We start from the raw sequence: 19,820 nt of genomic DNA, 5'->3' as shown, positions 1-19,820 counted from the left end.
TTAAAATCTCAACATTCTGCAGTGAAATATTTTTCCCTCTTGTCCACGCAGTGCTTTCTGGAATGCCAGCACACAGGAAATGCCACGGAGCAGTTAGCTACCTGACAGCAGCAGCATTGCAACCTTCCCCGATCAAGGGTAGAGGACCTGAGTCCAGTGAGCCAGGGGGGACAGAACTGACTGCAACAAGCTTCAGTAAAGGCCACAGATCAACAAGTGACATAAGAACAAAACCTGAAATTGCTGATGGTTAACTGTGGAAATATGGAAATATGGAAAACTGTATGGTTATATTACTGTTGAGAGATGTAATGGGCAGCCTGTGCCAAAATCTGACTATAGTCCTGCCAGTAAGAGAGGTCAGGGGAGAACGCTGGCACATGGACACCCAACGCTGCGTAGATGCTGAGCATCTGAGGTGGAACCATTCCACGTTGGCGTCGAGCCACTGCCCAGAGTATGACACTGACTGGCTGGAACAAGTGTTGCAGTTCCTCCAGGCTTCACTGTGCTGATACATCTGAGTGGTAATTGGCACAGGTCTCTATTAATTGTAACTGTATGCACATATGCAAGCAGAAGCATACCTGACAAGCCTACACCTCAGCTGGTCCACTGTCCTGGTTTTGGCTGGGATAGAGTTAAATTTCGTCCTAGCGCTGTGTTTTGGATTCAGTATGAGAAGAACGTTGATAACACACTGATGTTTTTAGTTGTTGCTAAGTACCCTGCTAGTCAAGGACTTTTCAGCTTCCCATGCCTAAGAGGCTGGGAGGGACCATAGCCAGGACAGCTGGCCCTGCTGGCCAACGGGATATTCCATACCATGTGACATCATGCTCAGCATATGAATGGTAGGCACGTCCAGGAAGTAGCGATCGCTGTTTTTTTGGGCATTGCTCCACGGGTACGCCCATTTTGTATGTTCTATCATTATTATTATTTTCACTTCCCTTTCTGTTCTATTAAACTGTCTTTATCACAACCCACGAGTTTTTCTCACTCTTACCCTTCCGATTCTCTCCCTATCCCACTGGGGTGGGGGGAGTGAGTGAGCGGCTGGGTGGTGTTTGGTTGCCTGCCGGGTTAAAGCATGACATCTACTTAATAAATTGTGCACAGCAGTGTCACGTTGGCTGTTTTTCCTTCCTGCACAATACTACCTTTTCATTTTTTAGGTTATCCCACACATCTGTGCTCTCCTCTTAAGCACAACCGAACAACTGGATGAGAACATAAGTGCTATTTCCAACAAATTTTAAAAGACTGGAGAGCATTTAGGCCTATTAAAATGTATGTAGCATAAATACGAGACTGCTAAATGAATCAGAAAGCCATTACATGGTCTTTACAGTGGTGTGAAAAAAACAAGTGTTAAAAGAGAAAAGAATAAAGGCTATATTAGACTGCCATTTGAACTGTTTATGTATCATAATAAAGGAATTTTGAAAATTCTGGAACATCAGTTAGATATGAAGGACAAGGTGCTATAAATGTGAAATTAAACAAATCAAAACGGAGCTGTGGTTAAAATGCATTCGTTTTCCCACAGCAATCTGGCTTCATAAGTGTGGAAGAATACTCCCTGTAGCAATATGAATATGAATTAATATGCTGACAGTTGAACACTTTCCAAGCTATGTATACTACATTCCTTTCCTCAAAAAAAAAAATCTTACAATAATCTCAATCTATTTTTTTCCCGCACTATCATATCCTTCACTACCTGATATATCTACTAAAGGTTTAAGTATCAGTATTTTAGAATGCAATGGCCCAAAAGAGACAGATTTAGTTAAGGAGGAAAAGAATCTCAAATAGCAACTCACTGCAGTTGGACCGTCTTTAACTGATCCTAGAAGGTTAACAAATTTTGTTCAATTTTCTAAAAGGACAGGCAGGTCCACTGTCCTTATTATACGACAAATGCATATTTTGCATACTGATTGAGAAGCACTGTTATAAGTAAGCTGGTGCTTACTCCCCAGGGACTGACGTCTTATTCATTGCATGGATTTACATCCTGGTTTTAGTTAAAGAAGCAACAGCTATCAGGTAATAACTGTGAAAGACTTATTCAGCCATCTTATTTACATCATGTGAATCTGCATGAAACATCTGCAACGACTAAATGTGTATCAACTGTCTAAAAAGTGAAAGGCTAAAGTGATACTGCATTTCTTTCATTGTGTTATATATGACTATTGTAACAAAATTAAAAATGGAACAATTCAAGTTACTGTATTACAGTACATATAGTAAGTACACAAAGGTACTTAATACAATTATTTTCTCTCACAATACCCTTTAGCCAGAAGCTGAAAAGACACCTTACAGTATCTGGAAAGCTCCTCATTGCAGAATTATTCCCTAAAGGGAGCGTACATATAAAAAAGCATTGCTCAGCAAGGCAACACAGATTGGTAGCCTAAAACAAGCTGTAGTGCACTGTGTCATTCTTTGGTGTGTGCCTGAAAGGCAAGTACACAGGGGAAAATATAGGTGACAGCCTGCCAGCTTAACTGAACTTCTATCACACTCAACACAAAATAAAGCTGGCAGGTGCCCTGAAGGTTCTATTTTATTTCCTGATTTTCCCAGACCCATTTAGAAAATGTTTGTTTAGCTCTAAGATTTCAAACAGTTATTTTCTGACACAGAGACTATTAAGCATTCAGTGTTAAAAACAACCATCTCAGTGACATGGTCCATAAGCATCATAACTGACATCTCTATATAGACTGTAGTGAGTTTGAACTATTCGTCTGTGATGCAAATATTTTAGCAATGGAATTTCCAAATCATCTGCCACTTCACACACAAATGGCCACCAAGACAAGGTGTAGCATTAATGTATGAAATAACACCTGCTTTAATCATTTAAATATTTTCTAACATCTCTTCTATTCTCGCTCTTGCAGCAACAGTAAAACGCTCAGTTTGGGAATCCAAACTTCAAACATGACAGCTGCAAGAAAACTAAAGGTGTCACCTGATCTCTTCCCTTGGAAGGAAAAAAAAACCCAAAACAAACAAAAAAAACCCAAAACAAACAAAAAAACCAAACATCAACAAAAACCAAAAACCAAAGCACTCAGCAACATCCAGACTACAATTAAGGCAAATGTTTAACCTGTTCTTCAACTACAAGGATCCTCAAAATATTCTCAGGTAACTATTTAACCATTGCTATCAGCACTGGAACGAGTGAAATATAATTTCACTCTAACTTTCTTTGAATTTATCATCTCTTTCCTACATTTTTCATGGTGGACCTGGGGAATCTTACTGCAAGACTATGTAGTCCAACATCAACACCACCTTCTTTCCTTTCTTACTTTTCACTTACCTTCACTTTCTCATAGTAGATGCCCATGCCTTCAACCTCTCCTTACCGCCACGTCATTTTCATCTGGATGTTTCCCATTACAACATTAAGTATGGGGCTCTAAACTGGACCTAGTTCTCTAGTAGAACCAACTGAATCAGAGCAATTTCTTTACAATCTTAAGTTCAGCACCCCCAATAAGTATCAAGAGTGAAATAGATTTGCTTCTTTGCAGTAACACCACTGTCTATTCCTTTAGTTCATGATCCATTGACATGAACATACTTGTTGCTGTATTAACACCTCACCAGCTGATTGCTTTTTAAAACCTGTTTATTTGCTTCTTCCTTCTTAAGGGTTGCACATCTAGCCTATTCTATTTCATCTTGTTGACTTTGGAGTGCTCCTCAGAAGCTGGAAATAGCCTGAACTCATTTTGCCTTTTCAGTCTCTTCTCAGGTTCGTGGCATCCAGACATTGCATCTACGCATTAACTGCTCTGGGCACCAGAAAGATTCCCTTACGAATGTGCACTCAAAAAACATCCTCCCAGTCTGACCAGGATCCACAACTGTGCACTCCTTGAACTTCAAGAACATCACAAATCCATGGTTCGCTTAAACTTAAATGGTTATTCAGAACTACCAAAAACTTGACTGAATACATTTTACCTACTCTACTGCCCCATCCCCATTTCGAGTCTTTATCTTGTCTATTAGGGATGTTAGATTGGTTGGACAGCTGATGGATTTTACTACTTAACTTTTATTTATTTATTTTTACTGAAAGCCCCGTCTGAGCGATCTATTAGTTTAAAAACAAAAACAAAAACCCACTGTCGTGGTTTAACCCCAGCCAGCAGCTAAACACCACACAGTTGCTCGCTCACCCCCTGCCTCCAGTAGGATGGGGGAGAGAATCGGAAGGGCACAAGTAGAAAAACTTGCGGGTTGAGATAAAAACAGTTTAATAATGGAAATAAAAAAAAGTAGAACAGTAATAATAACAATGATAACAACAACAACAACAACAGAATATACAAAGCAGGCGATGCACAATGCAACTGCTCACCAACCACTGACTGCGTGTCGCGAACAGGGGGGTGAGGCCCCCCCCCCCACCGCCCCCCAGTTTTTATACTGAGCATGACATCACACGGTATAGAATACCCCATTGGCCAGCTGAGTCAACTGCCCCGGCTATGCTCCCCCGCCCCCCCAGCTTCCCCTGCACTTGGCAGCGCATGGGAGGCTGAAAAGTCCCTGGTGCAAGCACCACCCAGCAACAACCAAACATCAATGGGCCATCAACACGCCTCTCATACCAAACCCAAACCACAGCACCACCAACCCCCCCCCAGCTACTGGGAAGAAAGTTAACTCTGTGCCAGCCAGAACCAGGACACCCACCACCAAAAAACACAAAACAGACATGTACCCCCGGAGACAGAAGAGCTAGCTTACTACTGTTCACCATTCTGCACAAAGTCTTTTGTGAAAATCTGCATTTCAGAGCAATCTGAGAAAGAACGCACAATTCACAACCTGTGGTCTTTCTCTCATTTGCTGAAGCCTGAGGTACCCTGAGGACCCAGGGCAGTCTAGAATTCACATGGTGCTTAAGTCTAACTCAAGCGACAACTCTGGACAGTTATAAAAATATGTATTTTAAAAAAAAGAATCTCAAGAGTGAAATATATCAGTAGTACAAAGGAAGAGGAAAAAGTCACACTAGCTGTCAGCTAAGCTTATTTTACCTCACCTGACCTTCTTAATGCTTTCATTTGTACCAGTCCCTGTGGCTGGATTTGAGCAAGTCAAGCCAAGTCAGTCATCTTTGTAACTTTTAACTCTGTAAACCCAGTGATATTCAAGCGTGTGTGTTCATACTTTTATTTTAACCTCCCAAAACTCTCACCAGTGCCCATCTCTGGCACTCTCTTTTTGGATGACATTAATTATTTGATTACTACATTGATAAAGTGGTTTAGTATATGCAAACAGCCTGTGTGGAGAACATTAATTAACTTAGCAATATGCTTACAATTGACACAGGACTTTTTGGATTATGGTTAATAAACATAGCTTCTACTGATGGTCCTAGAGACAAGAAGTAATCATAGCATGCCCTTTAATAGTAGCCAGTGTCAACTTTCTCCAGGGAAAGTTTCCTTTTGCTTACATCTCTTTCCAATCATTTTGACCTTCACCAGTGCAGTGAGGGGCACAGTTAAGCTGTAATGAAAGCAAGGCCATTCGGTCTAGCAAGAAGAGTAGAAGAAAAGATTCAAGCGGATAACAACCTCCTCCTCACCCGTATTTCACATGACTGCTTTTGTTTCCCTTGTGTCCCAGCAGGCATATGGAAAATGTCAGGAAAAAGAGTGGACAGACACAGAATCAGTCTCTCCCACTCTTGCATGCAAGACTGACTAATCGTATAATCATGGGTACTTTGTTTTTGCAGCTCAAAAACTTTGTATTTGCAACTCCTGTGATGCCTTATTTGCAAGTTTCTCCCCTAAAAGGTACTAAAAACTTGTTTTGAGAAGTGAAGCATTGGTTTAGTCACCCAACGAGGAACTTCAAGCTGAAACTGAGTATTGCTTAACTCAAATAAATCTCAGGACTAGACAATAGCAATTTACTGTTGCTGAAAGCAGGCTTTTTAAATTGTACTGAAAATCTATCCTTATCTTCAGAGAGCAGAATCATTGTGAGTTTATTTCTCCCCACAGTTAGGGAACATGGGATCTACTTGCCCTATAAAGACACAGCCTTGACATTTATCAGTGAACAGCCTCTTGAATTCAGTAATAGCAGGTCACATACCTACAGCTGCACATGTGAACTATCTTTCAGACAGCAGCCTTTTTAGCCACATCAACCTGTGTGTTAAGCAATGGTAACTAAACATATGTCCATCTTGCATGCACATCACTGCATCTATCCACCTTTTCTCTGGGACAGTTTCACTGCAATGAGAACCAGGCTGTGTATTAAGCTTAAGACTTTCATTAACTTATTCCTGTTACCTTGAAGTGCAATCACAGGAGCCTATCATATACTGAATACAAAAGATTTCTAGACATATCACTTGCTAATGAAACTGCTGAAAGTACAGTTAAATCTCCTCCCCCAATGTATTCTTCACGTTTTTGTTTCGCAACATTTGGTTTAAACTTCCAACTACTTTGTGCTGTAAGCCTGAAAATCAGATTCTAAAAATGGCAGAAAGCCATTACAAGGAAAAAAAGAAATATTCAGCAAATCCTCTTGTCCTTGATGTAACCAACTCCTGTTCATGACAGGAACTACGTAGCTTTCACAATGGTTTACATCCAGGTGGCTCATTTCAGACGGAAGACCAGATTAAAATTTTGGCATCTCACCCAAAGGCTGTCACTCTTTCTCACCCGAGTTTGGCCTAAGCAGCTGCAGAAGTTGCCCTCCTGCACCTCTCGGAAAGCCAAGCTGCTACTTGGGAAGGAAGGGGAGATGGGAAAGCCAGCTATTGACAGAGGGTAGCACCTGCTGTGAAGGGAGCATGTGCCCTGCGGCAACCACATTGCATTGGGAAAAGCAGCTGCAACATCAGTTATGAGGGTTAAGATGTGAGCAAGTGCAAGAGGTTGCGTTTAGCTGCTTGGGCAGCATTTATCCTTTGAACAGCCCTTCCCCACCTAAAGTGAGCCTAAGGAAACTGCCTGGAAAGCAAGATCTATTAGGGTCCAATTAGGGCCACAATGAAAAGCCTTCACAATCTCCTGCGTATAAGAAACCTTATACCCATCCAATTAAATACATTTGTATGGTTGTAGATGGGTTAAAAGTTAAATTCCATCTCTAGTGTTAGAGTATTCACATAAGAGTTCTTAAATCAACTCTGATCACTGAAGAGTTACACTGACAGGAACAGTGAACAAATAGTAGCTTCTTAAGCACACAGTGTATGTGAAGAATGGTCAGGGAGAAGCTGAACATGCTTGCAGGAGTTAAGATTGCCTGACATTTTTCCAGTTAAAAGCTAATGAAAAATAAGGCCTGCCAAAATTCAATCAGTTCACGTCATTTTTTATGTCACATTCAGTTTAATCTTTCCCCCTCATCCACATGTAAGGCTTTTGCCATTTAACCAAATAAAATTCAGAAAATCTGAACGCTGCTTAAATCAAAATGAGGAACTGATCATTTTGAATTTGTATTTTCCTATTCTGTGCCAAAGAACCACTTTTTTGGGCTACAGAAACACACCGAAAAACTGCAGCTTGTTTTTCCTCTTTTGAATATTTGGACAGTTTAATTTGCCCCAAATTTAAGCTGTTCCTTGCATGCTTCAAGAAATCATTGTACAGGCTAAGCAAAAGTCCTCTGTAATTAATGCATTTGACTACTACAGGCAAAACAGAGATTAACAGCAAAAGACTAACAGCAAAAGCAGAGCAGAGGGATTATGCTCAAGTGCCTCCTACTGTTGATAGCAACTGAACAGTACGGAAGTAGGAGAGGGAAAAAAAAAAAAGTCATCCAATTTGAAGAAAAGACAACAGTGACTAACACCAGAACAGGCTGACAGAAGAAGAATTTAACCTTTAGAGTACAAGCCCAAAAACTGCCTGGAAGGCCATCCAAAATTACTAAGTTCCAAAAGTCATCTCATGTCAAAGACTTATTGTCCTTCTGTGAGTTTCTTTCTGCTCTACTTCATAGGCAGAGCAATGAGCAACAACGAGGTACTCCATAAAGGAGTAATTCCCCATGCCCGTGGAGTGAACCTATACCTTCCAAACCTAACAGTCAAAGTTACATGCATATATGATGTTACATAACTTAATTACAATGTTCCCCAGCATTTGCTTTATTCTTTTCAAAAAGTTCATATTTTTTATTTTTTTAAACTTTTGCAAACATAGCTGAGTTGCAAAAGAAGAAAATGTACCTTCTCTACTCATGTCTTCTATTGCCTTAACTCTAGCTATACCATACACAAGAGCTGCCTTGCTAGTCCTTCCATTATTTCAGCAAGACACATAACCTAGGTAAGTTTATTTTGCCACTCTCTCTTTCCACAATTAGTAGTCCTGTCCTGCAAAAACACCCTCTTGCAAGAGTTGATTGTTTCGACCATACTTTAATTCAATTCCCATCCTTGGACCGCCAAGGATGTTAATTTCTAACAAGACTGGTAGTGTTCTTCCTCCATTAAGCTGACAGCCAGGGACTGGATTTAGGCCCAGACTCCCAAAGTTATTTAAACACCTCCAATCCTCCTAGTGAAAAGGACCTAAAATGTACTTGAGAATTTAGTCCCCATGTTCAAACAGGAATTCATGAAACTGAAAATAAGCAGCTTTCACTCACTGCCAGTTAAAATCTAAATTTTTAATTGCAGTCTACTGATAGCTCATCCTAAGATGATTTTTGACAAAAAAATTGTTTGTTTTAGCTCCATTTTACTGTGCCAGAAATGAGAAGTGTGTCTTCTTAAAACTATGGAAAATCATTAGACCAGGCTCAGCTGTTGATTGCTACTTCTCACAACTTTTTGTCTGAGTTGTAATCTATTCAGAGATCCTGAGAGCTATTTCTTTCCATATGGAATGCTAAATTCCATATTATACATGATTCTCCGAAATGTCCTACAAGACTCAAAGCAGTACTCAAACATATATCCCAGGTTTTAGAAGTTTGGACGCTTATATTTGAGAAGTGCTGAGGTTGTGTTGAATACTGCCATTTGCCAAAATAATTTTGTTGCTTGATCACAGTACCTCTGTACTTGGTTACCCTTTATTTTCCTCCTTTGTATTTTATAATTTCACTGCTCATACACAAATTTGCACTACTTGTAACAGAAGGAATGATTTGTGTGTATGATTTACGAATTCTACCTTAACACAGAGCAGACAGACAACGTGTCAGTGCTGTGAAGTGAGGCCTGTTCTTACCATACAGTTCATGGCAAAGTGATTGTGCTGTGTCTGAAGCTCCATTGCATGGGGGTGACTGGTTCCGATCTCTGTGTAGCTGTTCAGAAACAGACCTTTGTTGTGTGTGATCCAGTCAAACATCTACAAGAAAATATTAAGGGGAAAAAAAAAAATCACTAATTTGTTATGGCAGAAATCATAGACAAGTGATGTGAGAAATCTGTGAACACAGAAGACAAAGAGTCTAAGGCCATGAAAATTAACACTGATGCTCTTTCCATTCTAAGTTACCACACATTTTAACCAAATCATTGCTGAAATCTGATTTTCTGGACCAAACAGCTGAGGCTGCTAAATCTTTACTATAGGTGTTTATCTCAACAAGCTACAGTAAAGCCATAATCATAAAGTCATAAGCTTCATTACTACAAAGAAGTTATAGTAAACAAACAGGCTTGGAGCACAGCCCTGAGTTACCAAGCTCTCTACGTTCTCTAGTGTCAGCATTTTATAATGTCAGCAACTTAGTAATTTAGAATGAAAATGGCAACTCATGGAAATTAAATATAAATTCATTCTTGCTGATCAAGTACTTCAGCAGCAAGTTTAATATTTTTAGTTCATAGCTTTACAGCAGATTTGAAAACAACTTTTCTATTGCTAAACAAATTAAAAAACTATACTTGAGCACAGAGTTACACGCTACCTTCTTCCAGACAAGTTTAAGGATAATCTTTAAATATGGGGATTTGTTTTGTTTTGTTTTTTAAAAAAAAAGTATTTTAATATTCAAACAAATTTTAGTAAAGAACTGATCTGACAATGACCATCAATGGAGGTACATAGGTATGTTAACAGTGGCACTGGAAGACAAAGTTTTCAAAGACCAAGCAACACAGCAAAAGGCTAAGTTTAACACCACCACCACCCACTCCCACAACGGTCTTGAAATCTTTGCTATATCTCAGCTCAAAAGACCCACCTATTCTCTGAATAACCTGAAAAAGATTGTTCAGAAAAAAATGGTAGCAATGAGCAGTAAGTACTCATTTAAAGATCTTTTAAAATATGCTGGCTTACAGAACAATATTATCAAAACCATTATTCCACCCAGGTACATGACAAATCAAATTATAAGCAGACCACAATATGGTAAGGACTGTAAACCAAAAAAAAAAGTTTTAAGAGCTTAGACAACTGAGACAGCTGATCACATACTCCTAAAATTTTCAGTTTCTTATCTAGACTACAGTGAAGATGTGTTAGAACATTATTTAAAATAGATACTGGTCCTGCTCATCACCACCTTTCTCTACGTAGTCTGACTTTGCTGCCTTCAGATACCTACAGGGCAATTCCAATCAGATTCCCTCCTACCTCGCCCCTTTTTTGCCTTCTCTTCTCCTGAACCAGTCCAGATTTCTCGTGCAAAGAGTTGTGGAAGTCCTCCAAAATGAACATGTTTATTTCTCCCCATCCAATACCCTTTATTTTTCGAAGAAAGATCCAGCCCTTTCCCGCACCTAAATAAACCACACAGACATACACTGATAAAGAAGCCCTGAGCTATGAAATCTAATCTGACACAAGCAGTGAAATAAGGTCTGCAAGTAGATTAAGGCAAGGGCCTTAATCCAAAAGTGAGTTGGAATACTACACAAACCTTCTTTTTTATCCTTTTTTACTGGTTGATGAGAGACTAAAGTCCCAAGTATGACAGCTGCTGTCAACTGCATTTCGAGGTGCCTAACATTTCCCTCTATTTTGAAAGAAAGGTGCGTTAATTTAGTACAGACTTATTCTTGGAATCGGGAACCTAGAAAACACAGATAGGAGCTCATGCAACCACATGGCAGGACAGAGATAAACTCCACAGGCTCAAGTATTTCACAAGGAGTTTCTTAAAGCCGAAGTTATGTAGGCAACTTTTAGATGAGTAAATGAAGAACATAGCTTTCAATAGCACATGAGCACCACCAAAATATATTTTGTTCATGCTGTAACAAAGAATAATTAATGCTGTAATTAAGTGGCTGGAAGGTTGCTAAAGAGCTATACTAGACCAACAGCTTGTTATTTTCTGAATAATTTTATAACTCTAAATTCACTTGACCAGATTTTTTCCAACTCTTCACATGCCCCTACTATTTTCGGCTATTGCCATTCAGGAAACACTTACTTTAAATGGTACTTTAAAAAAAAAATTTCTTTTTTAAACACAGCAGAAACCATTAAGAGTAGTGTAAAGAAAGTCCCTGAGCTGAAATGATGAGGATAAGGGAAAGTATGGGGGAAGAAAACAGAGGAAGAAGGAGGAAGGAGAAATAGTATATATGTTTGCTCTGCTTTTACTCTTCCCCATGCATCTGCTTATGACCACTGCAGAAGAGCAGGATACTGGTTTAACACAGACCTTTGGTCTCATCCAGTTCAGGCATCTGTATAGTAGTTACTACTTCTCCCAGAGAAAAATTCCCCACCCTTCCTTAAAGCTATTTATTCCATGATGACAAGATAATAATAAGTGATTGCAATACCATTCTGTATGAAAATAGATCTTATTTGAGCTCATCTAAAAGCGCACTGCCTGCCATATTTCCTCTTCAAATTCCATGACAATCAAGGGCTTTCTCATTTGAAGGGTCTGGTTAGCCCGAAACATTCTGAGATCACTCAGTCCCCTGTTAATGACATATGCACTGTCAAAAGAGATACATCAGTTTTTAGCCTGGGACTTAAAACCCTGCATCAATGAAGCAGTTCCCCATGTCAGCCTCTTCACACTTTGTCGACTGCCTGTCACTCAAATCCCAAGGGTTGCTTAAAAGGAGACCAATGTAGTCCTTAGTCATCTGTATTTATAAAGTATACAGCATTCATCTTCACTTGATGCATGCAAAAGCATCTATCTGGAACAAAAACTTACAAAAGCAAAAGCTTTAAAGTCACTACGACTTAAAATCTTCTCTGGTGAGAGCCACCTGGTTCTTTACAGCTTAGAATTACTACCCCATCCCCTTTACTCCAGAAGACTAAGAGTCACTCTCAATCAAGAAATCCTTTATTTCTCATTAAAAGGCTAGTGATTAACTCTAAAGACAAAAATTACTCTTTGCAGTTATCCGTGGTACTTCTTTCAAGTCCGTGAAGCAGCGCCCATTTATGCTCCCTTCCCCCAATCCCTTACCTTTTCGGCATCCTGCTCAAAAAGCCTGAGCTGAAAACATTGGTCCAATTTCAATTTCCGCACATGCCACATCTGATGCAGATGCTGCCGTGTTGAGTGCAGCCTGTCCAGCATGGTAGATACTTTGGGTAAAAGGTTCTGTAAGTCTGCATTCCCTGACCCAGAGTTCTTTTTAGGAAAGCTATCACTGCTCTGTATCCGCTGGAGCAGCTTTTGCCCTTCCACATCAAGGTCCTCGATAGGGGCCTTAATGACTTTCTTTTTTAATTGTGAATGCTCCTCTATCATATTGCGAGCACCTTCCAGGTCCTGAGGCATTTCCTTTTTTGACAATATATCTTGCAGTTCCTCCAGTCTGGACAGCATATGGGTTGCATTGCTGATGTAGTCCTCAAAGGCAACTCTGATTTCTATCCACTCCTCATGGTTGTACTCCAAACAGCCATCAAATTCTGGGGTTAGCTGAGAAGGATCAACTACTTTGGTAAGGCCTTCCAGAGACACCATATTTGTCTAAAAAAATAAAAATGAAAATTAAAAAAAATGCTGCTACTGAAATGAATTTGAAATTTTCTTTCAAGTTTTTGTTTTTCTCTTTGTAAGAGTTGATCATTTTGCTCATAAAGTCCACATGACTTAACTTTTCTCATACACTTCTTTTCAAATATCAATTCTGATCAGCCTCCTGTCTTGCAGGTATTTCTGCAAGTGAGAAATATTTTATTTCTTTCTTACCTCACTACACTTAAGGAGAAACCAGCAACCACTCTTTTGACTACTGTTTTGATTAAGTTTTGACTTTGTGTATTCTAAAGCAGCAGGAGGATAACAGCAAGGCTGCTTTCCTCTGGATGATGGTGATATCACGATTACCACAATGCAGACCAAGACAACAAGCAGATGAAACCTAACTTTTTACCATTAGGGGTAAAACCCTAATTCCAGAGAAAGAATATAAATGACAACAGGCACAACTACCTAGCCTAAATACATGAAGAAAACCACACTCCCTCTAGCACCACTGGCCTAATGTACCCCTTCTCTCATCTAGAACATAATTTATCTGATCAGTAGTAAGCACATTTAAAACCATGAAATAAATGTAAATTTGTATACCATAGAGGAAATTACCTCAAACTCAAACTTAGAGCTGCCAAAGTTAGTCCTCTGTTTCTGCCAGAAATTGTCTGGCTTGATTATCAGTGCAACATGAATACAACATGGAAAAGATTCCTGTAAAATCTTCAGCAGAGGCTTTATGGAGTCCCATTTTGACCCACGCATATCTACAATGACGGTGAATCCTCGTTTACATACTTCCTCACTGCAGAAGAAAGAAGAAAAGGTTAACAAGCAAGTGTTACAACTTCAAACACAGCACTCTACTGCACCACACTGCCTAATGAACGTGGTCTCCTCAGCTAACCATAGCACCCTAGGGTCTCGCTGTTGACTAGCTGACATGTACAGCAGATCTGCTGAACCTCTTGGGAAGCTTCTCTCACCCCCGTGCCACACTCCTTGTGAGCGATAGCTTTACACCTGTCGCTGATTTGAAAATCTGCCTTTATCTCCTCTTTCATTTTAATTGTTTATATTGTGATTCATCTTCCAGTCTCGTTTCTCCTTCACCTTACACAGACATTAAACACACCATTTACTGAAGTAGCAATATGTAATTAATTTACAATTGACTCTTCAGAACACACACACACTTTACCGATGACAACATTCATGCCTTTCTAATGACTGAGGGGATTCTCTAAAAGACAGAAGATGGCATACTGTTCTTACCTACCACTTCTGCAACTTTTTAAAACTGTCTCAGATTTAGTCCCATATTATCTGAGAGTTAAAGAGTCTGTAGAGAGGGAAAAAACCCTTTATTGACAATTCCTTCTGTAACAGAATCAATTTGTGGATAGTTAATGAATAAGAAAGCATTTTATGGCTGCGAAGAAGACCGCATCAACCTATTTCTACAAAATTTGAGCTCAATTTTGCTGTCCAAAAGTCATCAGACTTTACACCCAAATTCTCTGGCAACTCTTCTGAGAATGGCAGGTTTAGTTTCTTTTCATCAATACCTTTTGTACCCTTAGTGCTTGCTGCTGATCAAAAGCGGCAATCACCACCAACACCAGAAACTTTGATTTTGTTCCAGCAGAATTTGCCACATGACCTTGTTAACATGGAAAGGGAAAATATTTCAAACCCAATGCATCATAACCAATGGACTATCAAAAGGGACCAAATGTCCATTGTTTGAGTACATGAGTCACTTTCAGGGATGTGAGTAATGCAAATGGAATTCTGGAGTTCATGTGGTGAGGTTTTCAGAGTGTCCAAGCAGTAGGAAAGCTTCACTGGCATACTTTACACAGTCTCATTGGCCACATTGTATGACAGATAAGTTATGACTGATACAGGAGAGCAGAAGAGCTTCTGAAAAAAGTGATAATGCAGGTTCCTCAGGAGTTTTTTTAAAAGTTGGTTTAAAAAAACCAAACAAGCCACCATTTAAAAAAGGAGTTTATCAAGATAAATGCTGTCTGTCCCACCTGCCCATAGGAATGCCAAAAATGGCGATGGTAGCAGGAAAACACATTAAAATTGACTGGCTTGGAATACATGTAGGCTACAACATACAACTTTCTGACCATGGTGAAAATGTTTTCTAACAGCCTCACAGCATTAAAGGACAAAACAACTACTGTTTTAAAGATACCCATTATTGAAAGGCTGTGTGCTCTTACATGAGTGCTGCTCAGCCCACCCCTATCCTACCACACAAACTGAGCATCGCGTGAGGAAGAGTGCTTGCCACTAATTCATATGAGGTCTACTGGGGTGTACAAAGCGGCCCCTCATCATGTTATACAATGCAGATGTGTCCTCCTGTCATGTGGCCCCATCATCTAACAAAAGATTAATCCCTTTTGGCCAAGAATCACAAAAAATTGTTCTAGAAGGCTTTAGTCAGCCAAGGTCATCTGTTAGGTAAACCTAAACTACAGCACTGATGACTTAAGTTTAGCAGTATTTTTAAATCAGATAAATCGTTAAACTAGTAAAATTTTGAGACTGAATCAGCTTAAGTGTTTAGATCTCTTGCCAAACAACTAATACCTCTAAATCTTCAGCTATGTAGAGTAACAGTACTGCAATAACTAATAGACAGACCAAATGGGACTTCTTAATTAGCAAGAGTTGCATGATCAGTCCCTAAAACATGACTGGTATGAAAATGAGTCTTGCTTTTAATAAAGCTCCCTTTATTCTCAAAGCTTTGCCATGCTTTGAGATATAAAACCTGCACTAACTGTCTTTTCATTTTAAATCTATTGATGCTAAACTAACATACATCTTTTGCCAGAGGACCACTGTATTTTGCCAGATTATCTCTAGAAAACTCTCTTGGGCATATTTTGATGCATATTTATCTATTAACTTCTCTAGTAACTTGAAGCTCTAGAGGGCTAGAATACATGTCAAACATTCAAATGTGAAGTCAAATTATTTCAGAAGTAAAAATCTCAAGCCTTCTCCCCATCCTCCCTCCTCTACCTCCCCAAAATCCCCCAGTTAACTCTCAAAAAAAAAAGAAAAAGTACTAAACACTCCTACACTTTAAAGTGAAATAAAGACTAGAATAACTGAATTACCAACAATCGCTCTTAAGGAAAGCCATACACACTGTCAACTAGATGTCTTGAAGTTATTTTTATGAAAGCACTTTTGTCAATCTGAAACAGACATCCGATTACATCAGGTGCAACGACGACTACCTATAAATTAACACATTACAGAAATATGGAAGGTACTGTATTCAGGGATGTTGTCCAAGGGATTTTTTTCAACTGTAATGACAACTGCTCCTTGAGGTCATGGGCAAATATATTCAAGCACAGTCAGTGTTGCTCCAGACTGCACCAAATGCTGGCAGATTCTGCGACAGACCTAAAGTCGGGGTCTTATGATCATTTTTGTCCCCAATTCTGTTACTACTAGGAACAAAGTTCTATGTGAATAAACTTTTTTACATAACTTTTTTTTTAAATATATGTATATATATATATATGGGTGCGTATATACACACACACTAGCACTGGATTTGACTTCTGCCAATTTATTTAAATAGCACATTGTAATTCATAGTTTAAATTGTTGACAATACAATGATATCAGTACCTTCACAAATCTCTCCACAGGTTTATCTGAGACCTGTACAAGCAATTTTACATATCTCTCTCCTGGTAATTTCTGTGTTGTATCAGGACACTGTAACTTATCTAATACAAGTAACAGTTAGGAGTCTTGTGCTGACCTTAGTCCACACAAGGCATATCGTGAATGATGACCAGCACGTTTCTAATTATTGATGTACTGAAAGCCTTTGAGTTGTATCTGCAATCTTCAACACAGTGACAGCAATATGGCATGGCAGTACCATTTCAAGACACAAACTACTTCCAGCTGAAGCACGCCAGCCGTTCTGCCAACAGCCTTCCTTCTACAAGGCAGAGTAATTATTCAGGTCTCTTCCAAAAAGCAGTTTGAAAACAGTAACTCACAGAACTTGGTATGAATTTTCTCATTTTCTTAACCCGTTCAGTCTTCTAGCTTGTGGGTGGACTGCAACATATTCCATTTATTTTTGTTTTATAACTTCAGAACTTATCAAGTGACCATCACTTACCTAGGAATACAAGCTAGGTATGAAATTAATCTTCTGAGGTCTTCTTGCCGTATTCTATCATGATTACTACGAGCTGGAAATGTTAGAATGGGACCTCCACGCTTATCTCTGCCACCTGAAAAATTAAACATGTTAAAAGACCACAGCATAACACAGCACAACACCATTCTTGTTTGCAAAACTAGTCTTCAGAATACTTTTGGAAAACCTAAGTCCTACACTGTTTCATGAATGTCCACTTAAAAAAAGAAGTGATTTCAAGTTAAATGCCAACACTGCCATTTAGAGACCAGCTTAAAATTGAATTTTGGGAGTATCAATCAACATATTGTCACAATTCCTACAACGAGGAAGTATCTGTCAAAAAAATTGAAACAAAGAATAACCATAGCATTACACTTACACATTACAGTCACATTCAAGTTTGACTGGCAGTGTGACATCTCCAGCAATGGTGCTTTGTTATATATTTAACTTTTGAATCATCAATTTTACAGATAAATTTAAATATAGAGTTATGGTACTTCGTAGGCAAGTATTTAGAGGATACTCAGCGTTAATTTCATTACTAGCACAGAGTTTAGGTGTGTAGTATTTCAGACCCAATGCATATACTAGATGAGTAGATGGATACTATTTAAGCATTTAATTTATATTTTTACCCTGTTCTGATGTGCAGATTCTGAATTGTCAGTTTATAGTTTTTAATTTTGTTAGCAATGCAGGAAAATCTGTATCCACTTAATATGTAAAGCAAAAAATCTGACTTTGAGTGGTTCCACTTAAATGTATTAATCTCATTCATTACATTGCACAGACTTACTGTAGTTGAACATTAAAATGCAATTTCATATTCAACCCCTTGCTAGTGACATCTAAATGTTACTATTACTAAATGATAAATTCAAGTCAGTAGGCTGTCTTTATCAACACTTGTATAATAGCACAGACACATTCTTACAAGCTAAATTTCACATATATGTTCTCAACCACAGATGTGTGGACTGTTTTCTCCTGTCCCATGGAAATGCAGAAAAACACCATTCTCTGTCCTGAATGATTTCTCATTGTAAATCAGCTGCTCGTTGTAAATCCATCTTACTAAACGAAGTTTTAAAAAAATCCCTTAGAAAGGAAGGCCAAAAGCAAATTAATAAAACCAGTCACTCAAAAATTCATCACTATCCTCCTGCAACAGTCTGCATGTGCTTGCTAGAGACACTAAGCCTAGCTGTCAAGGTCTCCAGGGATTGTCTGCACTGGACATGTTACTCGGGAGACACCAAATGAAACTCAGAAGAAGCAAAAGCAGCTTTGAATTTCTGTCAAGCTGCAATACCAGAAACCTAAACTTAAAAGGAAATTCATATTCTTATCTTCCATGACCCTCTTAAGTGGGACAAGAGATTAAAAACAATTGAGTTGTATCATTCTAATAGAGAGAGGCAAATCTGGTCTTGACCATCCTGACCCACTTGCCAAGCAGAGCGCTTTGAGGATTTTTACATAGCAAATGACAGGATAAAAAACAAGACAGAAGCCACAAGAGAGAGGAAGGATAAATGACAACACTGAGAGTCCAACAGCCCAGGCCTCCACTCAGCTCCAGAGTGATCACTGGGCTCCAAAGCTACCAAACTTACCTGAAAGTCTGCTGCAGCCCTCAATGCTCTCCTCAGTGCACCGCAGGCCATCAGCTAAGGATCTTAAAAATTTATGTTTCAACTGGTAAACACTACTGATTCCAACCCCCCAGAAAAAGTGCTCAACTGCTCAGGGTGGAAATTCTTCTTTAAAAAGCAGCAGCCAGCAGGGAAGAGCATACGCTGAATTGTCTTTAACGCGCTCTAAGCGTTTAAAACAAATGCCTTGTTACACGCAGTCACCTCAGGTCAATCCTCCAGGCCTTTCCCACACAGCAACTCCTCTATCATGCATTTTTCCAACATGGCAGAGGAAACAAACCTATATCCTTTATGTCATTTTGGATGCCACTTCAGTTGGCTTCCAGCTCCACATACACCACAGAGAAAAACCACTTTTAAAGTATGGTGCTTAGATTTCTCATAAATCATATCCTGAAATTTTTGTACGCTGAAGACAAAATCTGTTGCACAAATTTCAGGTCTAGATGAGTAATTAAGAGATTAATACAGCCTTGATTTTTGGTGAAAAGAATTTCACTATCCAGTCTTAAACCAGATACCAAAATTGTAAATATTAAGCAAAAAAGTCCCTAAGACTTGTGGTTTTTCATCAGCTATATTGAAAGCTTTCTTAGGCCTTTTCCAATAAACAACTCTCATTTCCTTTGTTCCTCATGCTCCTGTGTCATACACAAAGAGGAACGTTAAAAGCAACAATGTATGAGGCATCAGGTGGGAATTTCCTGTCTCACAATAGTTTTTATCCAGCTCAGCCCTCTATTTGTCTTGGTTTAACAAAAACATATTAAGCTACTACTTTCATCGGTGGGACTTCCATTTTTACCCCTTTCCTTTTATACCAAACCCCCACAGTACTGAGATATTCTCTCTGTTTATGGCAAGATGTGTCATATGAGTAGCTGATCCATTCACAATCACCCGACATGAATCACTTCTGTCTAGTGCACATCACTAACAGCAATCTTGTCAATGGACTCCAAATGGCACCAAAATCCAACAGGCTGAGTAGT

At 39.1% G+C, this 19,820-nt stretch overlaps 1 protein-coding gene across 5 annotated transcripts in view; it reads right to left on the bottom strand.

Moving 5' to 3' along the window:
- Positions 1-19,820, bottom strand: part of TRIO (trio Rho guanine nucleotide exchange factor) — a 265,761-nt gene that overhangs the window by 160,986 nt on the left and 84,955 nt on the right. For all 5 annotated transcript variants that reach the window (XM_075142475.1, XM_075142469.1, XM_075142472.1 and 2 more), the window contains exons 3-6: positions 17,144-17,258; positions 13,576-13,768; positions 12,445-12,957; positions 9,276-9,398 (exon numbers count right to left, since the gene is read on the bottom strand). In XM_075142475.1, the coding sequence (XP_074998576.1) occupies positions 9,276-9,398; positions 12,445-12,957; positions 13,576-13,768; positions 17,144-17,258 (944 nt within the window). The remainder of the gene's footprint in view (positions 1-9,275; positions 9,399-12,444; positions 12,958-13,575; positions 13,769-17,143; positions 17,259-19,820) is intronic.

The sequence above is a fragment of the Calonectris borealis genome, chromosome 2 (genome assembly GCF_964195595.1).
Source record: "Calonectris borealis chromosome 2, bCalBor7.hap1.2, whole genome shotgun sequence".
In the NCBI taxonomy this organism is placed as follows: domain Eukaryota; kingdom Metazoa; phylum Chordata; class Aves; order Procellariiformes; family Procellariidae; genus Calonectris; species Calonectris borealis.
Note: the sequence above shows the minus strand (reverse complement) of the source record. Positions and strands in the feature narration are given on the sequence as shown.